Genomic DNA, 21293 nt, shown 5'->3' with positions numbered 1-21293 from the left:
AATACTTTTTGTTACTCCATTTTCTCTCTCTAATGATTCCCCTCTTGTCTCTTTTCTCCAAATAAAGTATCCCAGATTCACAGCATGCCTTTATCACTTATCAAGGTCAAAAATTAATCCTTAACTTTACCTACTTCTGGGCAACACAAGGACCTGAGAAGTTCTATTTCCCCCCTCCTGACTAACATGTTATTTTTATCACACATTTGGAGTCTATATTTTTAACCTCAGGAAATATTATTTTTTACTTTAATTATTAATTGTATTTATCAAAGACTTTACACCAGATTTCAGAGAACTCGGTAAGTAAATGAGAGATACTGAGGCATTACAGAGTTAGTAGCTATGGAAGACCACCACCACCCCGTGTGCTAAGGGAACAAAGGAAAGAAGTGAGAATTACTAAAATTTAGAGCCTTGGTAAAGAATCTGCCTGCCACGCAAGAGACCCCCGTTTGATTCCTGGGTTGGGAAGGTCTGCTAGAGAACGGATAGGCTACCCACTCCAGTATTCTTGAGCTTCCCTGGTGGCTCAGCTGGTAAAGAATCCACCTGCAATGTGGGAGACATGAGTTTGATCCCTGGGTTGGGAAGATCCCCTAAAGAAGGGAACAGCTACCCACTCCTGTATTCTGGCCTGGAGAATTCCATAGACTGTGTAGTCCATGGGGTCGCAAAGAGTCAGACATGACTGAACGACTTTCACTTTGAGTCTTGGTGGTGAGAGCCATGCAAAGCTTGGAAGAAGGGAGGAGTGTCTTGCTCATCTGGTGCTGATGCTTTAGGACCACAGAAGGAACTGAAACCCAGACCTGGGAGGGGCAGTCACCAGCCTGTCTGTATCTGCCAGTGCCTGCTAATATCTGTGAGGGGCCCAATGAGGCTGACTCCAGTATTTCGGAAGAGCTGCAAACAGAAAAGCACTCCTGGCACTAAAACTGTCACTGCTACCATAAAAAACCATCCTGTGGTGTTGCTGGCATAAGCAGGGAGCACACAGGATGTCCCAGTCCCCACCTGTCCCTGCGGCCTTCCTCTGGTGTCGCCTGTTTTCAGAGTCCCAGAGGGAGAGAGCTGGGCATGCATTTGGCAGATTACCAGTGTCACAAGGCAGGGCAAAGTTTCTCGAAGCTGAGAAACAACAGCTTCATAACTGGTATACCTGGCCTGCCGTTTCTGGAACAAGAAATCCAACTGCCTCATTCCTGGTCTCATGGTTGTACTAGCAAATAACTGTTATTTCTATATCAATATCTTGAAAATGTAGTTTTCTTGACTGTATTTGCATTTGAACATGATAAAAAGTTCAAATACATTTTTTATTTCCAAAACTATTGAATAGATAAGATTATTTTTTCAAAAAATGGACTTCCCTGGTGGTCCAGTGGTTAAGAATTTGCCTGCCAATGCAGAGAACACAAGTTCAATCTCTGCTCTGGGAAGATCCCATATGCCACAGAGCAACCAAGCTCGGGTGCCCCAACTACTGAAACCCATGCACTCTAGAGCTCACGTACCAAAGCTAGAGAGTAGCTTCTGCTCTCTGCAACTCTAGAGAAAGCCCACACACAGCTATGAAGACCCAGGGCAGCCGATAAACTTTTTAAAAAAGAAAGAGATATCTAGTTAATAATTGGTTTTAGGAAGTGTTCTAAGTAGTCGATTCCCATAATTCCCTAGTTTCCATAATCCCAGTGCAATTGGGGACCAGTTAATGCAGCCACTTACCACAACTTCAATATACCATTTCACATTGGATCAGAAAGAAAATGTCAGGCCAAATACTCTAAATTTGCTCTTTGTGGACAGGTAGGAAACATATCAGCCATGTGAGTCTCTATCTATACTGTACATACATATTTTAATTAAATTTTTTTAATTGTGGAAAAAGTCACTATTTCATTCATGTTCCTGTTCTTAATGTGTTGAATGATATAGCTATCCAGTGACGGACAGATGTCAATGTCTAATAATATACAGAATTCTATAAATAATCTGCAACTACAGTCTCGTTAATGTATGACTCTTATTTTTTGGTGATGGGTTTAAGGATTTGTATTGTCCAATCTTCTAGCTTCCTGCTGTCTTTCAGGACTCATGTTTCCCTTGGTTGCTTTTTTTTTTGTTTTTCCTACCCAATACCCAAAGAGAGCTTTCGTTCCCTTTTGCCCTCTCCTTCTTCAGAAATGAAGTGTTTGCAAGACCGTTACCTTGGGTCCCCTCATGTTGTCATGGCCCTTTCCTGTTGTCATAGCTTTGATCTACCAGGACTTTTTTTCAAGATTTTTATACAAAATGTAGTTATTCTCCTTCTAGGTGCAGTTTTAACTCATCCTTGGGCCTTCTGTGGACTTTTTCTCTTTTTTATATTATTCCTCTGGACTTACCCTCTAGAACTTTGTAGTTCCCACTTATGGGAAGGTGTGGGTTTTATTTGCTCTTGTTGCTTGAACTTCTTTCAACTGTAAATAGCATTGGATTCTCTGTAGCTTGTGGAGGACAAAGCCAGGAGAAAAGTCCCTGTGTCATGCTCCACCTCCTCAGTCCTGTTCCCTACTACCAGCATTTTACAAACCTTAATGCCAGGCAAAGGTAAGAAGATTAGCAAAGAATTGGGTAGGCTTAATGAACAGTTTGGGGACAGTATTCATGAATGCTCAGGTTGAAACCGGCATCTGTTAATGGGTCTAACATCCACATACTCCTGCACAAGGCAGGACATTTTGCTATTTTTAACCTTCAGTCAATAGTATAAAGTCTTTTGCACAGAAGTTTTCAGAGTTATGCTGATTGGCAAGAGAATCCATTTGCAAATCACATGTTCCACAGAACTCTAAATAAGATGACTTTCATCCTTCTGAAACCACGAAACTTAGTTCCCACTCATTTGTGGAAATAATCCCTTGATGGGCAGCATATCTTCCTCTCTGTACTGTCCTTGGAATCAACAGTCACAATTCCATCCCCTTCTTCTCATCTGCACAGGGATCGAGGCTGGGGCTCTGTGAAGGAAACCACTGCCTCCCTTACCCTGACTGTGGTCCCCATCACACTGAGAAAGTCATTGAGGTCAATTCTGAGCCAGATGTCTCCTTAGTCCCAGTCAGAGATGGTAACCAAGAGACAAAAGTTATTCTTTTTATTGTGCCAAGATTGTCTGATGATTTGATAGTCAGATATGTTCAGGAACTGATTTCATGATCCCAATCCTTACATCTTTTCATATCTAGAAAAGCACTAAATCCCTTCATGGTGACATAAGCTCCTCGTGACAAGCAGAAAACTTTTTGTAAAGTAAGTGCTTAGTTGCATTGAACTTCTCCTTCACCAAAATCTTATATATTGACCTTCCTCCACTACCTGTTTGGGACAGTCTCTCAGAGCTATCTGAGGTGCTATCTCCCAGGTCACAGTCCTCATTTTGCCCCAAATAAAACTTAACTCACAACTCTCACATTGTGAATCTGTTTTAGTCAACACTATAAATATCAATAACCTCAGATATGCAGATAACACCACCCTAATGGCAGAAAGTGAAGAGGAACTAAAGACCCCCTTGATGAAAGTGAAAGAGGAGAGTGAAAAAGTTGGGTTAAAACTCAACATTCAGAAAACGAAGATCATGGCATCTAGCCCCATCACTTCATGGCAAATAGATGGGGAAACAGCAGAAACAGTGTCAGACTTTATTTTTCTGGGCTCCAAATCACTGCAGATGGTGATTGCGGCCATGAAATGAAAAGACGCTTACTCCTTGGAAGGAAAGTTATGACCAACCTAGATAGCATATTGAAAAGCAGAGACATTACAAAGGTCCGTCTAGTCAAGGCTATGGTTTTTCCAATAGTCACGTATGGATGTGAGAGTTGGACTGTGAAGAAAGCTAAGCGCCGAAGGATTGATGCTTTTGAACTGTGGTGTTGGAGAAGACTCTTGAGAGTCCCTTGGACTGCAAGGAGATCCAACCAGTCCATTCTAAAGGAGATCAGTTCTGGGTGTTCATTGGAAGGACTGAGGCTAAAGCTGAAACTCCAATACTTTGGCCACCTCATGCAAAGAGTTGATTCATTGGAAAAGACCCTGATGTTGGGAGGGATTGAGGGCAGGAGGAGAAGGGGACAACAGAGGATGAGATGGCTGGATGGCATCACTGACTTGATGCACATGAGTTTGAGTAAACTCCGGGAGTTGGTGATGGAGAGGGAGGCCAGGCGTGCTGCAATTCATGGGGTCGCAAAGAATCGGACACGACTGAGCAACTGAACTGGAACTGAACTGGATAAATATAGACTAGGACAAAATTTCAAAACACAGAAAATTAATCTTCCAAGAGCCAAGCATTTGGGAGAGTTTTTTGGCCCTTTGCCGTGTGCATCACTACAGGTTGTTTAACCCATCACCCACTTATAGCTGTCAATCCTCACCAGCTGCCAATGCAGAAATTTTTCACAGCCTCTCTTACAGTCTTGACTGGTTCAGTGACAAGATTCTAGGCAAGAGGAAAGAAGCCTCTTGGTGAGAGGAGGAGGGAAGGTAATTCTGTGAAAATGTTTACTAGCTCATATTTCCTCTTCTCCATTTTTGTCCTCCTTGGGACACGGACATGAATGATATTTGGAGCTGGGCAGCCATCTCGAAACCATGAGGGAGAATTATAAATGTTTTCTTCCTGACATTGTAGAGCTATGGAAACATTGCTGTCAGTTGCCTGCTTCCCTCCCATCTACTTCTCATGAAGGAAAAACAATCCTCTTTTTGTGAAAGCCACTGACAAAAAAAGTGATCTTCTCAACTAATTTATACTTTGTAAGAACAAATTTTTTAATTGACATCTAAAATATCTAAGTTTAAATAACTGAATAGGATGTCATTTCTAGTCATTGTAATTGTATCATTTAACAATAAACAGTTGCATCATCCTGTTAAATGTATGCAGTGAGTTATAAAATCTCAGCATGTCAGCACTGATACCATCATTTATTCTTACTATAGATAATGAGCTGTCAACTTTCAGTGGGAAATTTTATGTCATTCCATTTTCTTCTTGAGATTTTATTTATGTTCCACTTTCTCCAGAGAATTTAATTCTAATCTATGTATCTTTATGCATGAAAGCACTGTACTGAGTATTCTCTCATAACTTTGAACATCATAAATATTATTCAAGTTAATATTTATAGTTCCTATAAGAGCCCAATATTTTTACTAAATTATCACTTTCTTTTAATACTTGCATTCATTTGGTCAAAGCTACATAACATAATCACTTAACAAAACATAAAATTTTGTTGGAAACATATCTTACAATGAGAAAGGGGCTGTTTTTTCAACTTTTAAAAACTTAATTTATGTATCTAAAAATCAATGTTGCTGCTGCTGCTGCTGCTGCTAAATTGCTTCAGTCGTGTCCAACTCTGTGCGACCCCGTAGATGGCAGCCCACCAGGCTCCCCTGTCCCTGGGATTCTCCAGGCAAGAACACTGGAGTGGGTTGCCATTTCCTTCTCCAATGCATGAAAGTGAAAAGTGAAAGTGAAGTTGCTCAGTCGTGTCCGACTCAGCGACCCCATGGACTGCAGCCTTCCAGGCTCCTCCATCCATGGGATTTTCCAGGCAAGAGTAGTGCAGTGGGTTGCCACTGCCTTCTCCGCCATGGATCCTAGACCCCTCTAATTCTATGCCCAGGAAAAGGTCAGACTGTGAGCTGCTTGGACAACTCACAAATCAGACAGCAAGTTGGGAAAAGCGCCCTCTAGTGTCTCAGCTGTCTGCACAGAGAGACACTCCACCAAGGGACTCCCAAAAACATGGGACAACTGTCTATTCAGAAAAAGAAAAAAAGCCCAAATTTACTTCCAGTCAGCCCTGGTTCAGATTACAACAAACACTTTGAAAACCAGCCACATAGTTGAAAACACAGGCCAAAATTTTCAACAGTATTTAACAAGAAACCCATAGGTAAGACTGTTGACTTATGTACTCAATACTTTGTACTATGTACTCATTACACTGTTATGAGGACATAGCTGAGTTCTGAATAATACCTACCTATTGAAGACACTCAACCTAAGGATTAGCCAGATTGGGGTAGAAAGTTCTTTTGTGTCTATGTATTGTTACGATAATACTGAGTCCTGACTACTTTGCAAGAAATTAACACTGAACCTTCAACTTGTTTTATCTGTTTGAAATAGGTAATTGAATTTACTCAGCCCATTCTTAGTAGAATGCTTGTGCAGGAAATTTAACTTGTGATTCACACGTTATAATGGTTAATTCATTCTCTATGACCCCACTCACCTGAAAACTTCACCTGCATTTGAATGGCTTGAATTTACCAGGACTGTCCTCTCTGGTCTTGAATTTCTCCCTAGAAGCCAGTATATGTAAATTAACTTTGTGATCACAAAATTAATCCTGGAAAACAGTATGTATTTTCCTCTATGCCAAATGGAAGGATATTAATGGCACTCTTTGTGAGCTGTGACCAATGTCCAAAAGACAAATACTGTTGACCTTTGAACACGGGCTTGAACTGCCCGGGTTCACTTATATGTGGATTTTTTTCAATATATTGGAAATTTGAGGGGGAGATTACAATTTAAAAATACAATTGAGCTGCATGACCCAGAAATATCTAAAAATTTGAGAAAAAGTTGGAGGAGAGGGCTGAATTAGTTGGCTGGCATCAATATATACACATCACTATATGCAAAACAGACAAGCAAAACAGACCTATTGTATAGCACAGGGAACTATACTCAATATCTTGTAATAACCTGTAGGAGAAAAGAATCCAAAAATACACATATATAAATGAATCACTGTGCTGTACTCCCGAAATCAACATGTTATAAATCATTTATACTTCAGAATTCATATATAACAGTGCATGATTTATTTAATAAGGAAAATTTAGGTATGTCATAAAAGTATAAAATATACATAGATACTATAGGGTGAGTGAAACAACATAAAATTAATGTGTTGTTTCCTATTTTATAACTTTGCTCTCAAAGAATTATATTACCATACAGTATTTTTCTAACTGGAAGAACTGCGTATCATCACAGGTAAGTTTCAAAAAAAATGCAACATTTCCAATACTGTGTTACCTAGTTCTAAAGATTAGTTATGCAAACACTGAAAAACTATTCACATAAATAACAGGAGCACTGAGTTTTTTTATGAACTGTCTTGAAAATGATGTCCCTCCATTCTTGGAACAACTTCAGAATAATGTGCTACATAAATACGCCATTCTCACAGCAATCTATTACCAAAAGTTACTGTCTTTAAAGGTCTGGCAGCTGAAAAAAATCACAGTTCATCTTTGGATTTTGTTAAAACAAAGAATTACAAATCATCTGAGTTACAAGCACTTTCTGGCTCAATCACCTCTACTTTTCCACCCCCAGGCAATGCACCAAGGGAAGAATGGGAGTGGGTGACAGGTGTCCATTTATTCTGTAAAATAAAAGTCAGGCAATTGTGAAAAGTGTGGTAAGAAAGAGGATCTGTGAACTAAACACAACACCTTGTTAGGAAGACCAGTTCTAGAAAACTAGAGTACACAAAGGTGGAAATTTATCACCTCCAAACTGTGTCATGAAGCCCTTGGGAAGTTTTCATGTATGCATGATACTGAAGGTAGCCTAGTTTGAAGGCCACTGGCTTAGGCTGTTCTACTGAGGCTTTCTGCTACTGCTTGCTAATTGGTTTCCTAGCAACAGTAACTCTCATCTGAGATGATGCCAAGTTCATCAATGGTCACTAAAGGAATATGGAACTGCAGGCTTTAGCTTAGTAATATTCCATGAGATGGAATAAACTACAAAAAGGGGAAGGAGTGATGGCACTCTTTTCTGTTATATTTTTTAGGCTTACTCATCTGTAAAACCAATTAGAAGATAGATGAAGCTCAGCTCTCAATAACACAAATGAGAAAGCAAGAGTTGTCACCCAGTGTCATCATTCTCAGTGATCTTGTAGTCAGGGACCTATAGTCAGGGAGGTGGCCCCACCACCTGGAGGGTTCACAGGCCTTGTTTGTGGAACCTTCCTTTCTTTGTGTAACACAAAAAGATACCTCAAAATTCATCTTGAATTTTTAAATCAGAAAAAAATAAATAAAACCCAGGGGGACTCAATCACCAGTTATCAACTATTAATTGATATCACTTACTGTTATCTTGAGATGAAATTTGAAGAAGTTAGTTTAAAATCCCCTCTGGCAGATGTGTGTGTCTCTAACTTTGGAACTTTCATTTAAGAACTTATTAAAAAGAAATAATTAACTAATTTAAAGCCTGGAATGGAGAAAGGAGCCTTCCTGGATCTTAGGGGCCAAAAAAAAAAAAAAAACCCACAAAATTTCCCAAGGGAATTCCTTAGCAAATCCCTGTGCCTTCTGTCTACATGAGCATGAAATTGCCCTGGGTGGGAGGGGTATACCAGCCAGGACCACCCTGTGGTAGGGCAGATTATTCTTGGCAAACTCATGCTCACAAGAGGGGGACAGTGGGAGCTAAAACCAGCCCATCCATTCTCCAAGCCATGTACCGTGGCTGGAGCAGGCATCAGGGATGAGGTGGCAACAAGTTTTACTGCTATAGTCTTAATTTACACAATGACTCTCCTCTCCCTCTGTGGTTGCCCCTGTGGTTCCTGTGTCTTTCCAGGTGAATGGATTAGACACAGGTGTCCCATTAAATGGCAGAAAGGAAGATGAAAGAACTTGTAACGAATAACACGTCACATTGGTAAAAGATTGCTATTCTTATTTTGAATGTTTCACCCAGAAAGGCAGTTAAGGCTGTCCCTGAGGTCACTAAGTCACCAGGTCACAGGTGAAACATACATTCAATCCAGCCCTTCCCTGCCCTCCACATGTGACCGAGGATCTAGTTTCCTCCATTATCCACTGTCTTTTTTTTTTTTTCTCTTTCTAACACCTATTTGCCACCCCTCACCCCCCAATTACTTGGAGTAGTAGTGTACCCAGCATGGCAGTCAGAGCTGGAGAATATTTATGTAGCTAGGAATGGTCACATGACCCACATCTCTCAATGAGATTTAACTGGAATTCTTTGGGAAACCTCTTTAAAGACACTAACTCAGCTAGCATGAACCTGCTTTATTCCCTTTCCTTGAGTTTCCCTTTTCTTGCCTAAAATTCCATGTGCTGACTGGATCCAAAATGACTACCTGGAAAATCAGGATGACCTTAAGGCTGAAGCCACTCATTAAGGAAGGCAGATCAATCAGACAAGAAATCTGGACTATTGATGACATCATGGCACTACCACACCAGCTCTGGACGGCCTGCCTACCGACACTACACTGTTTTGTTTTGTTTTTTTCAGCCATGCTACCAGCTTGTGGGATCTTAGTTCCCTGATTAGGGACTGAATTCTCACCCTCTGTAGTGAAAGCTCAGAGTCCTAACCACTGGACTACCAGGAATTCCACTACACTTTCTTTTACATGAGAAAAACAAGAAAAAAAAGAAAACCCTAAGCAGTTCCAGTCACTTTTTTTTTCTGGTTTCCGTTACTATCAAGATCACCGGGAGAAATACCAGCAACCTGAGATGTGCAGATGATGCTACTCTAATGACAGAAAGTGAAGAGGAATTCAAAAGCCTCTTGATGAGGGTGAAAGAGGAGAGTGAAAAAGCTGGCTTAAAACTCAACATTCAAAAAAATATGATCATGGCATCTGGTCCCATCATTTCATGGCAAATAGAATGGGGAAAAGTGGAAACTGGCAGATTTTATTTTGGGGGGCTCCAATATCACTGCGGACAATGACAGCAGCCATGAAATTAAAAGACACTTGCTCCTTGGAAGGAAAGTTATGACAAATCTAGACAGCATATTACAAATCAGAGATATCACTTTGCCCACAAACGTCCGCATAGTCATGGTTTTTCCAGTAGTCATGTACAGATGTGAAAGTTGGACTATAAAAAAGGCTGAGCACCGAAGAATTGATGCTTTTGAATTGCGGTGCTGGAGAAGGCTCTTGAGAATCCTTTGCACAGGAGGGAAATCAAACCAGTCAATCCTAAAGGAAATCAACCCTAAATATTCATTGGAAAGATATTCATTGGTGCTGAAGCTGAAGCTCCAATTCTTTGACCACCTGATGTGAAGAGCTGACTCTTTGGAAAAGACCCTGATGCTGGGAAGGTTGGGGGCAAGGGGAGAAAGCACAACAGAGGATGAGGTGGTTGGATGGCATCACTGACTCAATGGACATGAGTTTGAGCAAGCTCCAGGAGTTGGTGATGGACAGGGAAGCCTGATGTGCTGCAGTCCATGGGGTCGCAAAGAGCTGGACATGACTGAGCAACTGAACTGAACTGAACGCAATTTCCAACAGTATGTCAGGTACAGAGAGGCTCAGCTATGTAGAGGCTCTTCTTAGTTTATAAAGAAATTATCTTCTTTCTCATGACTTCGTTTTTTAAATAGGAAAGTTGAAAAGATAGCTCACAGCTATGAAAAGCAAAGACCAGGGACACTTCAGCCCATGAGTAACCTTCAGTCTCCACTGCAAAGGATTGATCTGCAGAAATCAAGGCAGAGACCACGCACACAGGCAAGGGTGTGTCTGGCCCCAAATGCTCGTGCCCAGGATAGGCTTCCTGAGCTTTGACAAGAGTTTTTGGGACAAGCAAACAGAAAGCAAAAGAAACAACAAAGCACCTGCCTTAGGGGTTATTCCATGACAAGTGGTGGAGGAGGCGTGAGGGAAGGAGGCTGAGAAGATGCAAGGGAATGAACACTGAAATGGTCTAGGCTCAGTGCCAGGAAGAAGAGTGTGATACAGAAGGCAGTTTCTAGGCTTCAGATCTTACGGTCACATATCCAAATTACCTAGGGACAGAATCACAGAAAAGCCCTTGCTGACTGGCAATCAAGGCTACAAGGGCTCAGTAAAAAAAACTGCAGTCATGAGAAGAAGCCAGTGAGCAGGAATTTGTAGCAAAATAGCAAGTGGATAAGATGTGGAGAACCACGGTTGACAAAACTGGCTGGAGATGCCAAGAAATGCTGAGTCTGTCCAAACACTCCACCTTCCTAGGCTCCATTTGGCCTCAAGCCTTCTTCAGCTTCCTGGCCCCACACAGCCACCTGGCCACCAGGCCCAGTAGCTTCCCACAGAGCCACATGGTGCCCAGGGTGACCACCAGCAGGAACAAGAGGACGTCCAGTAGGTACTGCTCATACCACGGCTGCTGGAAGGCATGGGGCTTGAGGTGGGCTGCACCCCCTGTCTGGAGGATGTGGTCGATCCAGCCCACCAGCCGCTGGGCAGGGGTCAGGGGCTGCGAGCGTCTGATGATGCTGGCAGCCTCTGCGGCAGATTTGTACCTGTTGACACAGACAGAGGGGAGGTGTTAACTCAAGTGGTCTCAGAATTCTTAGAGACCTTGTATCACACACACATGCGCACACACACTTTCTACCATAGGCACAAAAGACTTCCTTTCAAGGAAAAGTTGTTGACCTGGCCTTACTATTGTCTAGTTGGGTCTCTTTTAAAAGTTCAAACTGATATATGCATGCAAAGATCCATGCTTGGTGCTGGAAGTGCTAAACTACAAAAAAGTGACTACATCTATAAGGACTAGTCTCTCCCACAGGAGGTTCATGATATATACTACAGAAACCATTATATTTATTGAGTGTCTACTTTGTGCTGGTGTCTGGGCTAGATAATACATGACTCTGAGAACCACAGCCCAGGAAGACACCTGCATTTCCCTGCCCCTTTCAAAGCATCATGTTGACCAGCACTGGCTTCCTGGGCTGTAAGCCTGCCTATTTCCAGAGGGCTTCACCCTTAAATCAGCCTTATTGTTTACTCACTGTCAGGTCTGACTCTTTGTGACCCCATGGACTGCTGCCTGCCAGGCTTCTCTGTCCATGGGATTTCCTGCAAGAATACTGGAGTGGGTTGCCACTTCCTTCTCCGGAGGATTTTTTCCAACCCAGGGATCTAACCTGGGTCTCCCTGGGATTGAACCTGTGTCTCCCACATTGCAGGCAGATTCTTTACCACTGAGCCACCTGCTGCTGCTGCTGCTAAGTCGCTTCAGTCGTGTCCGACTCTGTGTGACCCAATAGACAGCAGCCCACCAGGCTCCCCCATCCCTGGGATTCTCCAGGCAAGAACACTGGAGTGGGTTGCCATTTCCTTCTTCAATGCATGAAAGTGAAAAGTGAAATTGAAGTCGCTCAGTCATGTTCAACTCTCAGCGACCCCATGGACTGCAGCCCACCAGGCTCCTCCATCCATGGGATTTTCCAGGCAAGAGTACTGGAGTCGGGTGCCATTGCCTTCTCCACTGAGCTACCTAGGAAGCCCTTTTAAATCAGACATGCTTGATTTAATTATCTGCTGTCACCTTCTTAAAATCCTTACGCATTATGACAAGGGGCTCCACATTTCCATTTCACATAAGGGCACATGAATTCTGTGGCCAGCCCTGATGTCCAATGTCTGTGGACCATTCCAGCCCAGATGATTGCTTCATAGGGCTGATGGATCATGCACATTTGGGTCTAAGTCTTTGAAAATATAATGAAATTTACAAATCCATTCATTACGAAATGAACATTTTAAACACATGAGATACCAAATATATATACAGTTTCTGGGTTATCTGATCCCCAGAGTATAACAACTTTTCTGGGGTTGGCATCACATGTAATGTGGTTATTATTCAGTCATCTAACTACTTACATAATGTTGTACAGTAATGCTAAGTCTTGAGATATGCTTCAAGTGTGTGTCCCTGAAGCTGTAAGTTTTTCAGTCTTCTTTGTAAGAAAGAAAATATATATTTCTTTCTCTTCACACATGAGATTATTGCACTGGTTGGAAAGTTTCTTAAGAGATGAATGGATCCCTTTGTATTGATTCACTTAACAGAAATCCATTCAGACTTACTTTATGCAGACCCTGAGCTGGACCCTGAGGACACAGCAAGAGACTCATGCTGTTATGCTGGAAGATACTCTCTATCTTCTCGTGTAGGGTGCATGCATGCATGGAAAGTCACTTCAGGTGTGCCCGACTCTTTGCGACCCATGGACTGTAGCCCAGCAGGCTGCTCTGTCCATGGAATTCTCCAGGCAGGAATACTTGAGTGGGTTGCCATGCCCTCCTCCAGAAGATCTTCCCGACCTAGGGATCGAACCCACATCTCTTATATCTCCTGCATTGGCAGGTGGATTCTTTTCCACTACCACCATCTGGGAAGCCCTTCATGGAGGGACAGACAATAAATTAAAACATAAAGAAATGAGGTGATCACAGATTTTGAGATACATCAAGAAAAAAATAATGTGTTACGATTGGGGTGGAAAAGAGAGGAAGCTTTGAGACTATCAGAGAAAGGTCTCTCTTGAGCAGTTGACATTGGGATGAGACCTCAGTGTCATGAAGGAGCCAGTCTTGTGAAGAGAAGGAAAGGCGTGTTCTAGGGAGCAGCACAGGCAAGGGGCCTGAGGTGGGGAACAGTGTGGGATATCGGGAATAGAAAGGCAGCCTCCTGCCTCTGTTGGAATTCTCCTACAAACACCTCCAAAATAGAAGACTTCTCAAAGACAGACTGTGTCAATAGTTCCAGTTCCTCATAGCTAGAAGGTAGAAAACCAACATCTAACCTAAATTGCCTTAGTCTTCTTCTCAGAGGAAGTAAGTCAGCTATTAGCATCATACACATATGATTTCATGTCCTGGAAGTTTCCGCTTTTACTGCAAAAAGACCCACATGGTGCCCATCATGGTTTATGTCTTCCCTCATCATAAGCAACCACAAGCCCAGAGAACTGCACACCTCTTATCCTCTATGACTTGCTTCATCTTCAGAGCCAGTGTCTCAGCCTTGATCTGGTTTAATTGGATAGAGACACCAAACTTTTTGGCTTTAACTCGGAGCAGGTTTTCATGTTGGTCTCCAAAGAGGGGAATCCCCACCATGGGCACACCATGTTGGATGGCCTCCATGATACTATTCATCCCGCCATGGCTGACAAAGAGGCGGATGCGAGGGTGCCCTGTTGTAAATAAGAAAGAGAACGGGACATCTCAGGATGAAAGTTTTCAGGACAAGGAAAGCAGAAAAGGCAGAAGAAGATACCAGTGGGAACTCAAGGGGTGTTGGAGCCACTGTAAAGATGATTTTGCTTGCTACACATTCAAGGATTTCAAATCTTGCCTTTGTAGAGACTCCTTAACTCGGTCATAACTGGGGGAAGACTCAGAACCCAGGGAATTCTATAGAGAATAGCTCTAGTGCTAATCAAGGCAACTATCTCCATCCATCCATCCATCCAACATTCCATCTATTCTTCTCTCTATTCCCTCAAGTCTCTTCTTCTCTCATCTGTTTTCTCTTTATGTTTCCCTATGTCTATCTTTGTTTTGCTTCTTTTCCTTGAGAAAACCTCTCTCACTCACCAAATAATAGCCCTCTCTTATAAATTCCTGGACATCAGATTCATTGACATCACAAGACATATAACACTCATAAAACTTATACAGTATGTGTTGTGCTCTTTAAATATATAAGAAGCTCCTTGAGATAAGAGACTGGACCCTGCCCATCAGTATTTGCAGTTCTAGCCTTTGTATCCCATCTTTATGTAGCAATAACTAAAATGATTAATGATAATGAAGAGTTCATCACAGCCTGTGCTGGTCTACTGGGATGTGCATCAGAGCCTCCTCATTTCTTTTTTGAAATGAGAATCATGTCCCACACCCAAGATATAAAGAAATACATTTGCAGACATAGAAATAAGAATATGGTTTTTTAAAATTCTATACATTACTTGGTTATAAGCCTCTGATCCAGTCAGTGGCTATGGCAGTGAGGGGTCTCTAAGAAGCAGTGCTAGCCATAGAGATACCCTGTTGGGGGTGAGGAAATTCTCTGGTATCAGAGACTCAATGTGTCAAGTAACTGGCTAGGAGGTTGCTCAGCTTGGGACTCAGGCATATTGGCATCAATGTTGTGAATCTATGAATTGCTTACACCTTAGTAGCTAAGGAAGATATATCTATATGTGTGTGTGTGTGTATGTGAATGTGTAAGGGAACATAAGTGAACAGGTGCTCTTGAAGCCACTGAAGACAGTGGCAGTGTATCTCCTGGTATATGTTCTCAGAGTTCACAGATTGCTTAGGATTATTTTGTGGTGATCTTGTTCAAGACCAAAGGCAGTAGGTGAACGTGACTTCAGTGGTTTCAGACATGAGGTCTGAGATAGAAAATGAAGGGCAGATAGCTGTTTTGGCATCTGAGCTCATTATAGCCTGATTTCCCAAGGGCTCCAGCTCGCTGCTCCATTCCTGTCATCGAAAGACTTACCTTGTGCTGATGAAATAATCCAGCTACAGATCAGAAGCCCAATGATCCCCAAGACATGCAAATGAGAAGCAAAAAGCAATCCTGGGCAGTCCTTACCCAGAAGGTCATTCTGAGGAAGCCAGTGCACAATTTTCACATTTGGGGCCAATTTGATGTCTTTGGGCCAACGAGAAGGATTATACTTCCATATCACCCCTTGAGGGAGATGAGCAAAGGCAGCATTCATCTCTTTGAGAACCTCCTGGGACCGAATGAAACTCACCATGGACCCCAGGCTTACAAGGACAAAACCAGAGTCTCCAAATTTGGTGATGAAATTCTCAAATTCCTAGAGAGAAATAAGGAAGGAAAGAGGAGAAATATGTTCACAAAAGACTAGATGGTCATGAAATGAAGTTGGTTATTCACTGAACACACTCTCCTGTCTTTCGTGGAGTTCACTGTCCTGAGACAGCTCAGCACTCTCAGTTGTGCTCATGCCCACTGTGTTGGTAGGAACATCTTTCATTTTTGAAACCTTGACCCTACTGTCAAGGCAATCATAGACACTCTACTCATTGTAGGTCCATGAAGATACAGCCACTTGGGTGTTTTCCAAAGCCAGACCAGAAGTGGAATGTAAGGAAGAACCTCATAGGGAGTCAGGGTCCAGCAGAGGGAGGTGGGCTATCTGGAGGGTAGATGGAGAAGCTGAGAAGAAATGGAGGCAGAATGGGGAGGTGACTGGCCCCCCATACCCCATCCACCATGTAGTGTGCGTTCCCCTGATATCCCATGATGTTCTTAGTCACCGATCTTTGCAGTTTATCTCCTGTCTCAGTGGTTCACCCACATGACTGCACATTATATTCACATGGGAAGATTTTTTAAAAGTAGCAATGCTGCACCAAGTCTCAGACTTCAGCAGTTCTTTTCTTCAAACCCCCGAGGCAGTTCTGAAAAACTGTTCTGATCTAAAGCTGTAATCTTGGTTTTAACACGTTTTTGTCAATTCTTCCAAATATTTCTTTGGACCCTGACTCTCTCTGGATTTCTTGTGACTCCCCCAATCCCAGATCCTAGTTGTTATTGTTCAGTCTCTCAGTTGTGCCCGACTCTTTTTAACCCCATGGACTGCAGCACACCAGCCTTCCCTGTCCTTCACCATCTCCCAGAGTTTTCTCAAACACATGTTCATTGACTTGGTGATGCCATCCAACCACCTCATCCATCTCATCCAGCTCATCCAGCTCCTAGACCTTCACCCTATTGGGCTGATTTCATTTAGCATAGCTGCTTCAGAGGACCACTTTGACAACAGTTTTGTCAATCTGTTATAATTAAAAAGCAATGTAAAATCACTATATAAAAACTGGAAAATGCAAAGGAGAAAATTTTTTGAAAAAGTTACTGTTATCTCACAATCCTTCTTCCCATCACACTCCTGCTTAAAAATTCCCTTCCGCAGTCTTGTGGCCAGGGCTGATCCACCCACCTATCCAGTGAAACTTCCTGCAGTCTGGCCTGGGCATCTTTGTGCAACTGCATTTTCCTCTTTCTGGTCCAGCTGGAGTCATCAGGGAACCCAGAGACATCTCACTTCATCTTCACACTTTGGGCCTCCTATTCTCTCTACCTGGGAACATCTTCCCTGCCAGATTCATTTCTAAAAAATTCTTCTGCCAACTCAAAACCCACATAGCCCAAGCATCATTCCCCAACTCTTCCTGCTCACCTGATGCAAGTTCAGTAGGGGATGGATAGATAGCTTCATTCCTAAAAGGCCCAGGCCAAATCAGGACTCTCTCTGGATTTAAAATGAATGAAAGTGGGACAGCCACCTACACCACCAGAGGACTGTCCCCTTCTTTATAAAGATGGAGGTCATGGGACTTCCCTGGTGGTCCAGCAGTTAAGAATCTGCCTTGCAATGCAGGGGACATGGGTTCAATTCCTGGTCAGGGAACTAAGATTCCACATGCCGCAGAGCAACTAACCCACACTCTGCAACTACTGATCCTGAGTGCTTTGGAGCCTGTGTGCTACAACTAGAGAGTCTGTGCCACAAAGAAAGATCCCACATGATGCAGCGAAGATCCTGCATGTTGCAACTAAGACCTGACTCAGCCACATAAGTAAACAAATATTCAAATTTTAAAAAATTAAAAAAAAAAATTAAAATGGAGGTCATCACACCTCCTTCTAGGTGGCAAGAGATTATATAAGATAAATTCCATAAAATTGCAAGCCTGTGCTGTTAGATGACAAGCAACACACTCATCTTAAAGTGTTAGTCACTCAGTCATGCCTGATTCTTTGTGACCCCAGGAACTGTAGCCCGACAGGCTCTTCTGTCCATGGAATTTTCCAGGCAAGAATACTGGAGCAGGTTACCATTCCCTTCTCCAGCGATTGAACCTGGGTCTCCTGCATTGCAAGCAAATTCTTTACCATCTGGTCTTAACTCCCCTCCATTTTGAAAACTTCTAGAGCAGTGGTTCTGAGTCGATGCAGCCAAACTGATTGGGCAGCTTTTATAACTTACACTTTCCAGGCTTGACCCCACATCAATCAAATCAGGAGGTATAGGCAGAATTAGGGCGCTACTGCCTCAGGATGCTGGTGATAAAGCCTGCACTCTCACTATCAGTCCCACACACCACCTCCATCGTCATGCTGTTTTGTGTTTCCATGTGAGTAATTCATCCCCTTCATGATTCTTGCATGTGACAGATGCTCACTACATGCTTACAGAAAATAAGAGCATAGAATTAAAATGGAAACTTCAAGTTACTGAAAGCCTTTTTCTACCAGCACCAGGACTAAGGTGAGGCAAGAGAAAAGACTTTGGATATAGTATTTAAGGAGGTCAGTCTGTACTTTCATGATACTGAAAGTGAGTCTTTCCTTTCAAAGGGTCCCCTGGAGCCTCACTTGCCTCACCTTACGCACTCCCAGGATCCCAGTGACAGGGTGGCCACCAGCTCTGCACTGAGGACTTCTGCATGAATCCTCACCCTCAGCATTTACTTACCTGTGGTACTGGTTTAACAGGTTTGGACATTAAACCTCCAATACACACAGTGTTGGGAAGCAGGGGCCGAGCAAAATCAAAGGCAAAGTCGGAGTTAACAAACCACAGCTCTGCTTTTGTTAGCAGATGAGACAAAACTGGCCTAGAGTCATCCGGGAAATGCTCCTTGATGGTGTCATCATACGCAGACTGGATTTTCCACTGCTTCTTGAAGAACTCAAAGAACATCAGGAAATTCTTTACTCGGCCCCAGAAGTCCATCTGGTCAGTTAATAAGGAATAGAATACTGGCACATAAGACAGAGGACTTGGCAGCCCAAAGTCCACAGTGCCCAGTGGGGAAGGGAGAACAGCCACAAATGGCTTCCCAAGCTTCTCAGCAACCAAGAAAGGACAGTAGTCAAACATTTCCACAATCACCAGGTCGAAGTTCTCATCCTTTAAAGAATTCATAACATCATTTCTCCTTAGCAAATGACTGCAGTGGTGCCCTAGTAGTTTCATAATATTTAAAAAGTGTTCAAATCTGCATCTGCAAGAAAAATAAATAAGTGATAAATATTTGTTGAAAGTGTTTACATCACAATATATAAAAGAACCTTGGTCCATCAACAGATGAATGGATAAAGAAGATATGGTATACATATACAGTGGAATATTACTCAGCTGTAAAAAAAAAAAGAATGAAATAATGTCATTTGCAGCTACATGCATGGAACTTGAGATTATAACACTAAATGAAGTAAGTCAGAGAGAGAAAGACAAATACCATATGACATCACTTATATATGGAATCTTAGAAAATAATGCAAAAGAGCCTATTTATAAACCAGAAATAGACTCACAGACATAGAAAACAAACATGGCTACCAAAAGGGAAAGTGGAGAAGGGATAAATTTGGAATTTGGGATTAACATATACACACTCGCTTGCTCGCTAAGTTGCTTCAGTCATGTCCGACTCTGTGCAACTCTATGGACTGGACTGTAGCTCCTCTGTCCATGGGATTCTCCAGGCAAGAATACTGGAGTGGGTTGCTGTGCCCTCCTCCAGGGGAGCTTTCCCAACCCAGGACTTAACCCAAGTCTCCTGCAGCTCCTGCATTACAGGCAGATTCTTTACCACTGAGCCACTGGGGAAACCTATAAATGTGTGTAGGGCTCAGACGGTAAAATGTCTGTCTACAATGCGGGAGACTCAAGTTCGATCCCTGGGTCAGGAAGATCCACTGGAGAAGGAAATTGCAATCCACTCCAGTACTATTGCCTGGAAAATCCCATGGACAGAGGACCCTGGTAGGCTATAGTCCATGGGGTCGCAAAGAGTTGGACACGACTGAGTGACTTCACTTACTTATACATACATACATGTATATATATATATATATATATATATATACAGATATATATGTGTGTATATATATGAACTGAATCACTTTGCTGTTCGCCTGAAACACTGTATATGAACTATATTTCAATTTTTGAAAAAGGATCTTGGGAATTCGTGGTGGTCCTGTGGTTAGAAATCTGCCTTCCCATTGTATTTTATGAGTTTTTCCATTTTAATTATTGAATTAAAATAAGTATTCAATTAAAAAAAAAAAAAAGAAATCTGCCTTCCAGTGCAGGGGACTTGGGTTTGATCCCTGGTCAGGGAACTAAGAGCTCACATACTGTGGAGCAACTAAGCCTTCATGCCACAGCTACAGAAAAGCCCTCACAATGCAGCAAAGACCCAGCGCAGCCAAAATTTAAAAACTTGAATTAAAAAATCTTGGGCTACAAAGAAAATATTCCAGGAAAGTAAGCCCACAGCCAGCAGCAGCCACCCTACTCCACCACTGTCCATACACACATTCCCTCAGGCAGTCCAGGCGGATGTTCTGCCCTTGAGAGTGTTCCCTTCCGTCCCCTACTCCCTTTCCTCACTGCTACAAATCCCTAGCACTCTCCACAACACTTCTCAGACAGTAATTCCAGAAGTCGTTGGGCATAGATGAATTATGTTAATGGAAAAGGAATTCCCATCCTTGGGACTTCTGCTCTGGGAGGCTTCTTTGACCATAGCAGGCCTCACAGGTCTCTTTCTGCTTGATGAATTCTGTGACACTCTCCTTAAACTTTACTTACATACTGAACCTTGATGAGTGGTTTCTTTGTTTACTCAGCAAATCTGTGGGAATCACTTGATGACACAATCCCATAAATATTGACAAGACAGACTATTTTTTAAAATCACTGTGTATTCGCATATGACAGATTTCCTCATCCAAGAGGTTATTGGATCATACTAGAACCCAAAATCTCAGTTAAAAATGGAAACTATCTTTCTATGTCCACACTAAACAAAGGGGAAAAGTCTGATTTTGAAACACATGATTAGCCTTTCCACTGCACTGCAGGCTAACGGATCCAGAGAAGAAAAGCTTCAGTTCAGTTAAGTTCAGTCACTCAGTTGTGTCTGACTCTTTGCAACCCCATGAATAGCAGCATGCCAAGCCTCCCTGTCCATCACCAACTCCAGGAGTTTATTCAAACTCATGTCCATCGAGTCAGTGATGCCATCCAGCCATCTCATCCTCTGTCATCCCCTTCTCCTCTTGCCCTCAATCCCTCCCAGCATCAGAGTCTTTTCCAATGAGTCAACTCTTCACAGGAGGTGGCCAAAGTATTGGAGTTTCAGCTTTAGCAGCAGTCCTTCCAATGAACACCCAGGACTGGTCTCCTTTAGAATGGACTGGTTGGATTTCCTTGCAGTTTAAGGGACTCTCAACAGTTTTCTCCAACACCACAGTTCAAAAGCATCAATTCTTTGGCACTCAGCTTTCTTCACAGTCCAACTCTCACATCCATACATGACCACTGGAAAAACCATAGCCTTGACTAGACG

General features: G+C 42.5%; 1 protein-coding gene across 4 annotated transcripts in view; it reads right to left on the bottom strand.

The window, feature by feature from the left end:
- Nucleotides 1–21293, bottom strand: part of LOC138094543 (UDP-glucuronosyltransferase 3A1) — a 39110-nt gene that overhangs the window by 2811 nt on the left and 15006 nt on the right. For 2 of the 4 annotated variants that reach the window (XM_068990629.1, XM_068990630.1), the window contains exons 3-6: nt 18404–18935; nt 15487–15718; nt 13855–14074; nt 6858–11380 (exon numbers count right to left, since the gene is read on the bottom strand). In XM_068990629.1, the coding sequence (XP_068846730.1) occupies nt 11104–11380; nt 13855–14074; nt 15487–15718; nt 18404–18935 (1261 nt within the window). In that variant the 3' untranslated portion in view covers nt 6858–11103. Of the gene's footprint in view, nt 1–6299; nt 6370–6856; nt 11381–13854; nt 14075–15486; nt 15719–18403; nt 18936–21293 lie in introns of those variants that run through there. The other 2 variants (XM_068990628.1, XM_068990627.1) reach the window with 2 other exon arrangements.

Source organism: Capricornis sumatraensis, chromosome 18 (genome assembly GCF_032405125.1).
Source record: "Capricornis sumatraensis isolate serow.1 chromosome 18, serow.2, whole genome shotgun sequence".
Lineage (NCBI taxonomy): Eukaryota > Metazoa > Chordata > Mammalia > Artiodactyla > Bovidae > Capricornis > Capricornis sumatraensis.
Note: the sequence above shows the minus strand (reverse complement) of the source record. Positions and strands in the feature narration are given on the sequence as shown.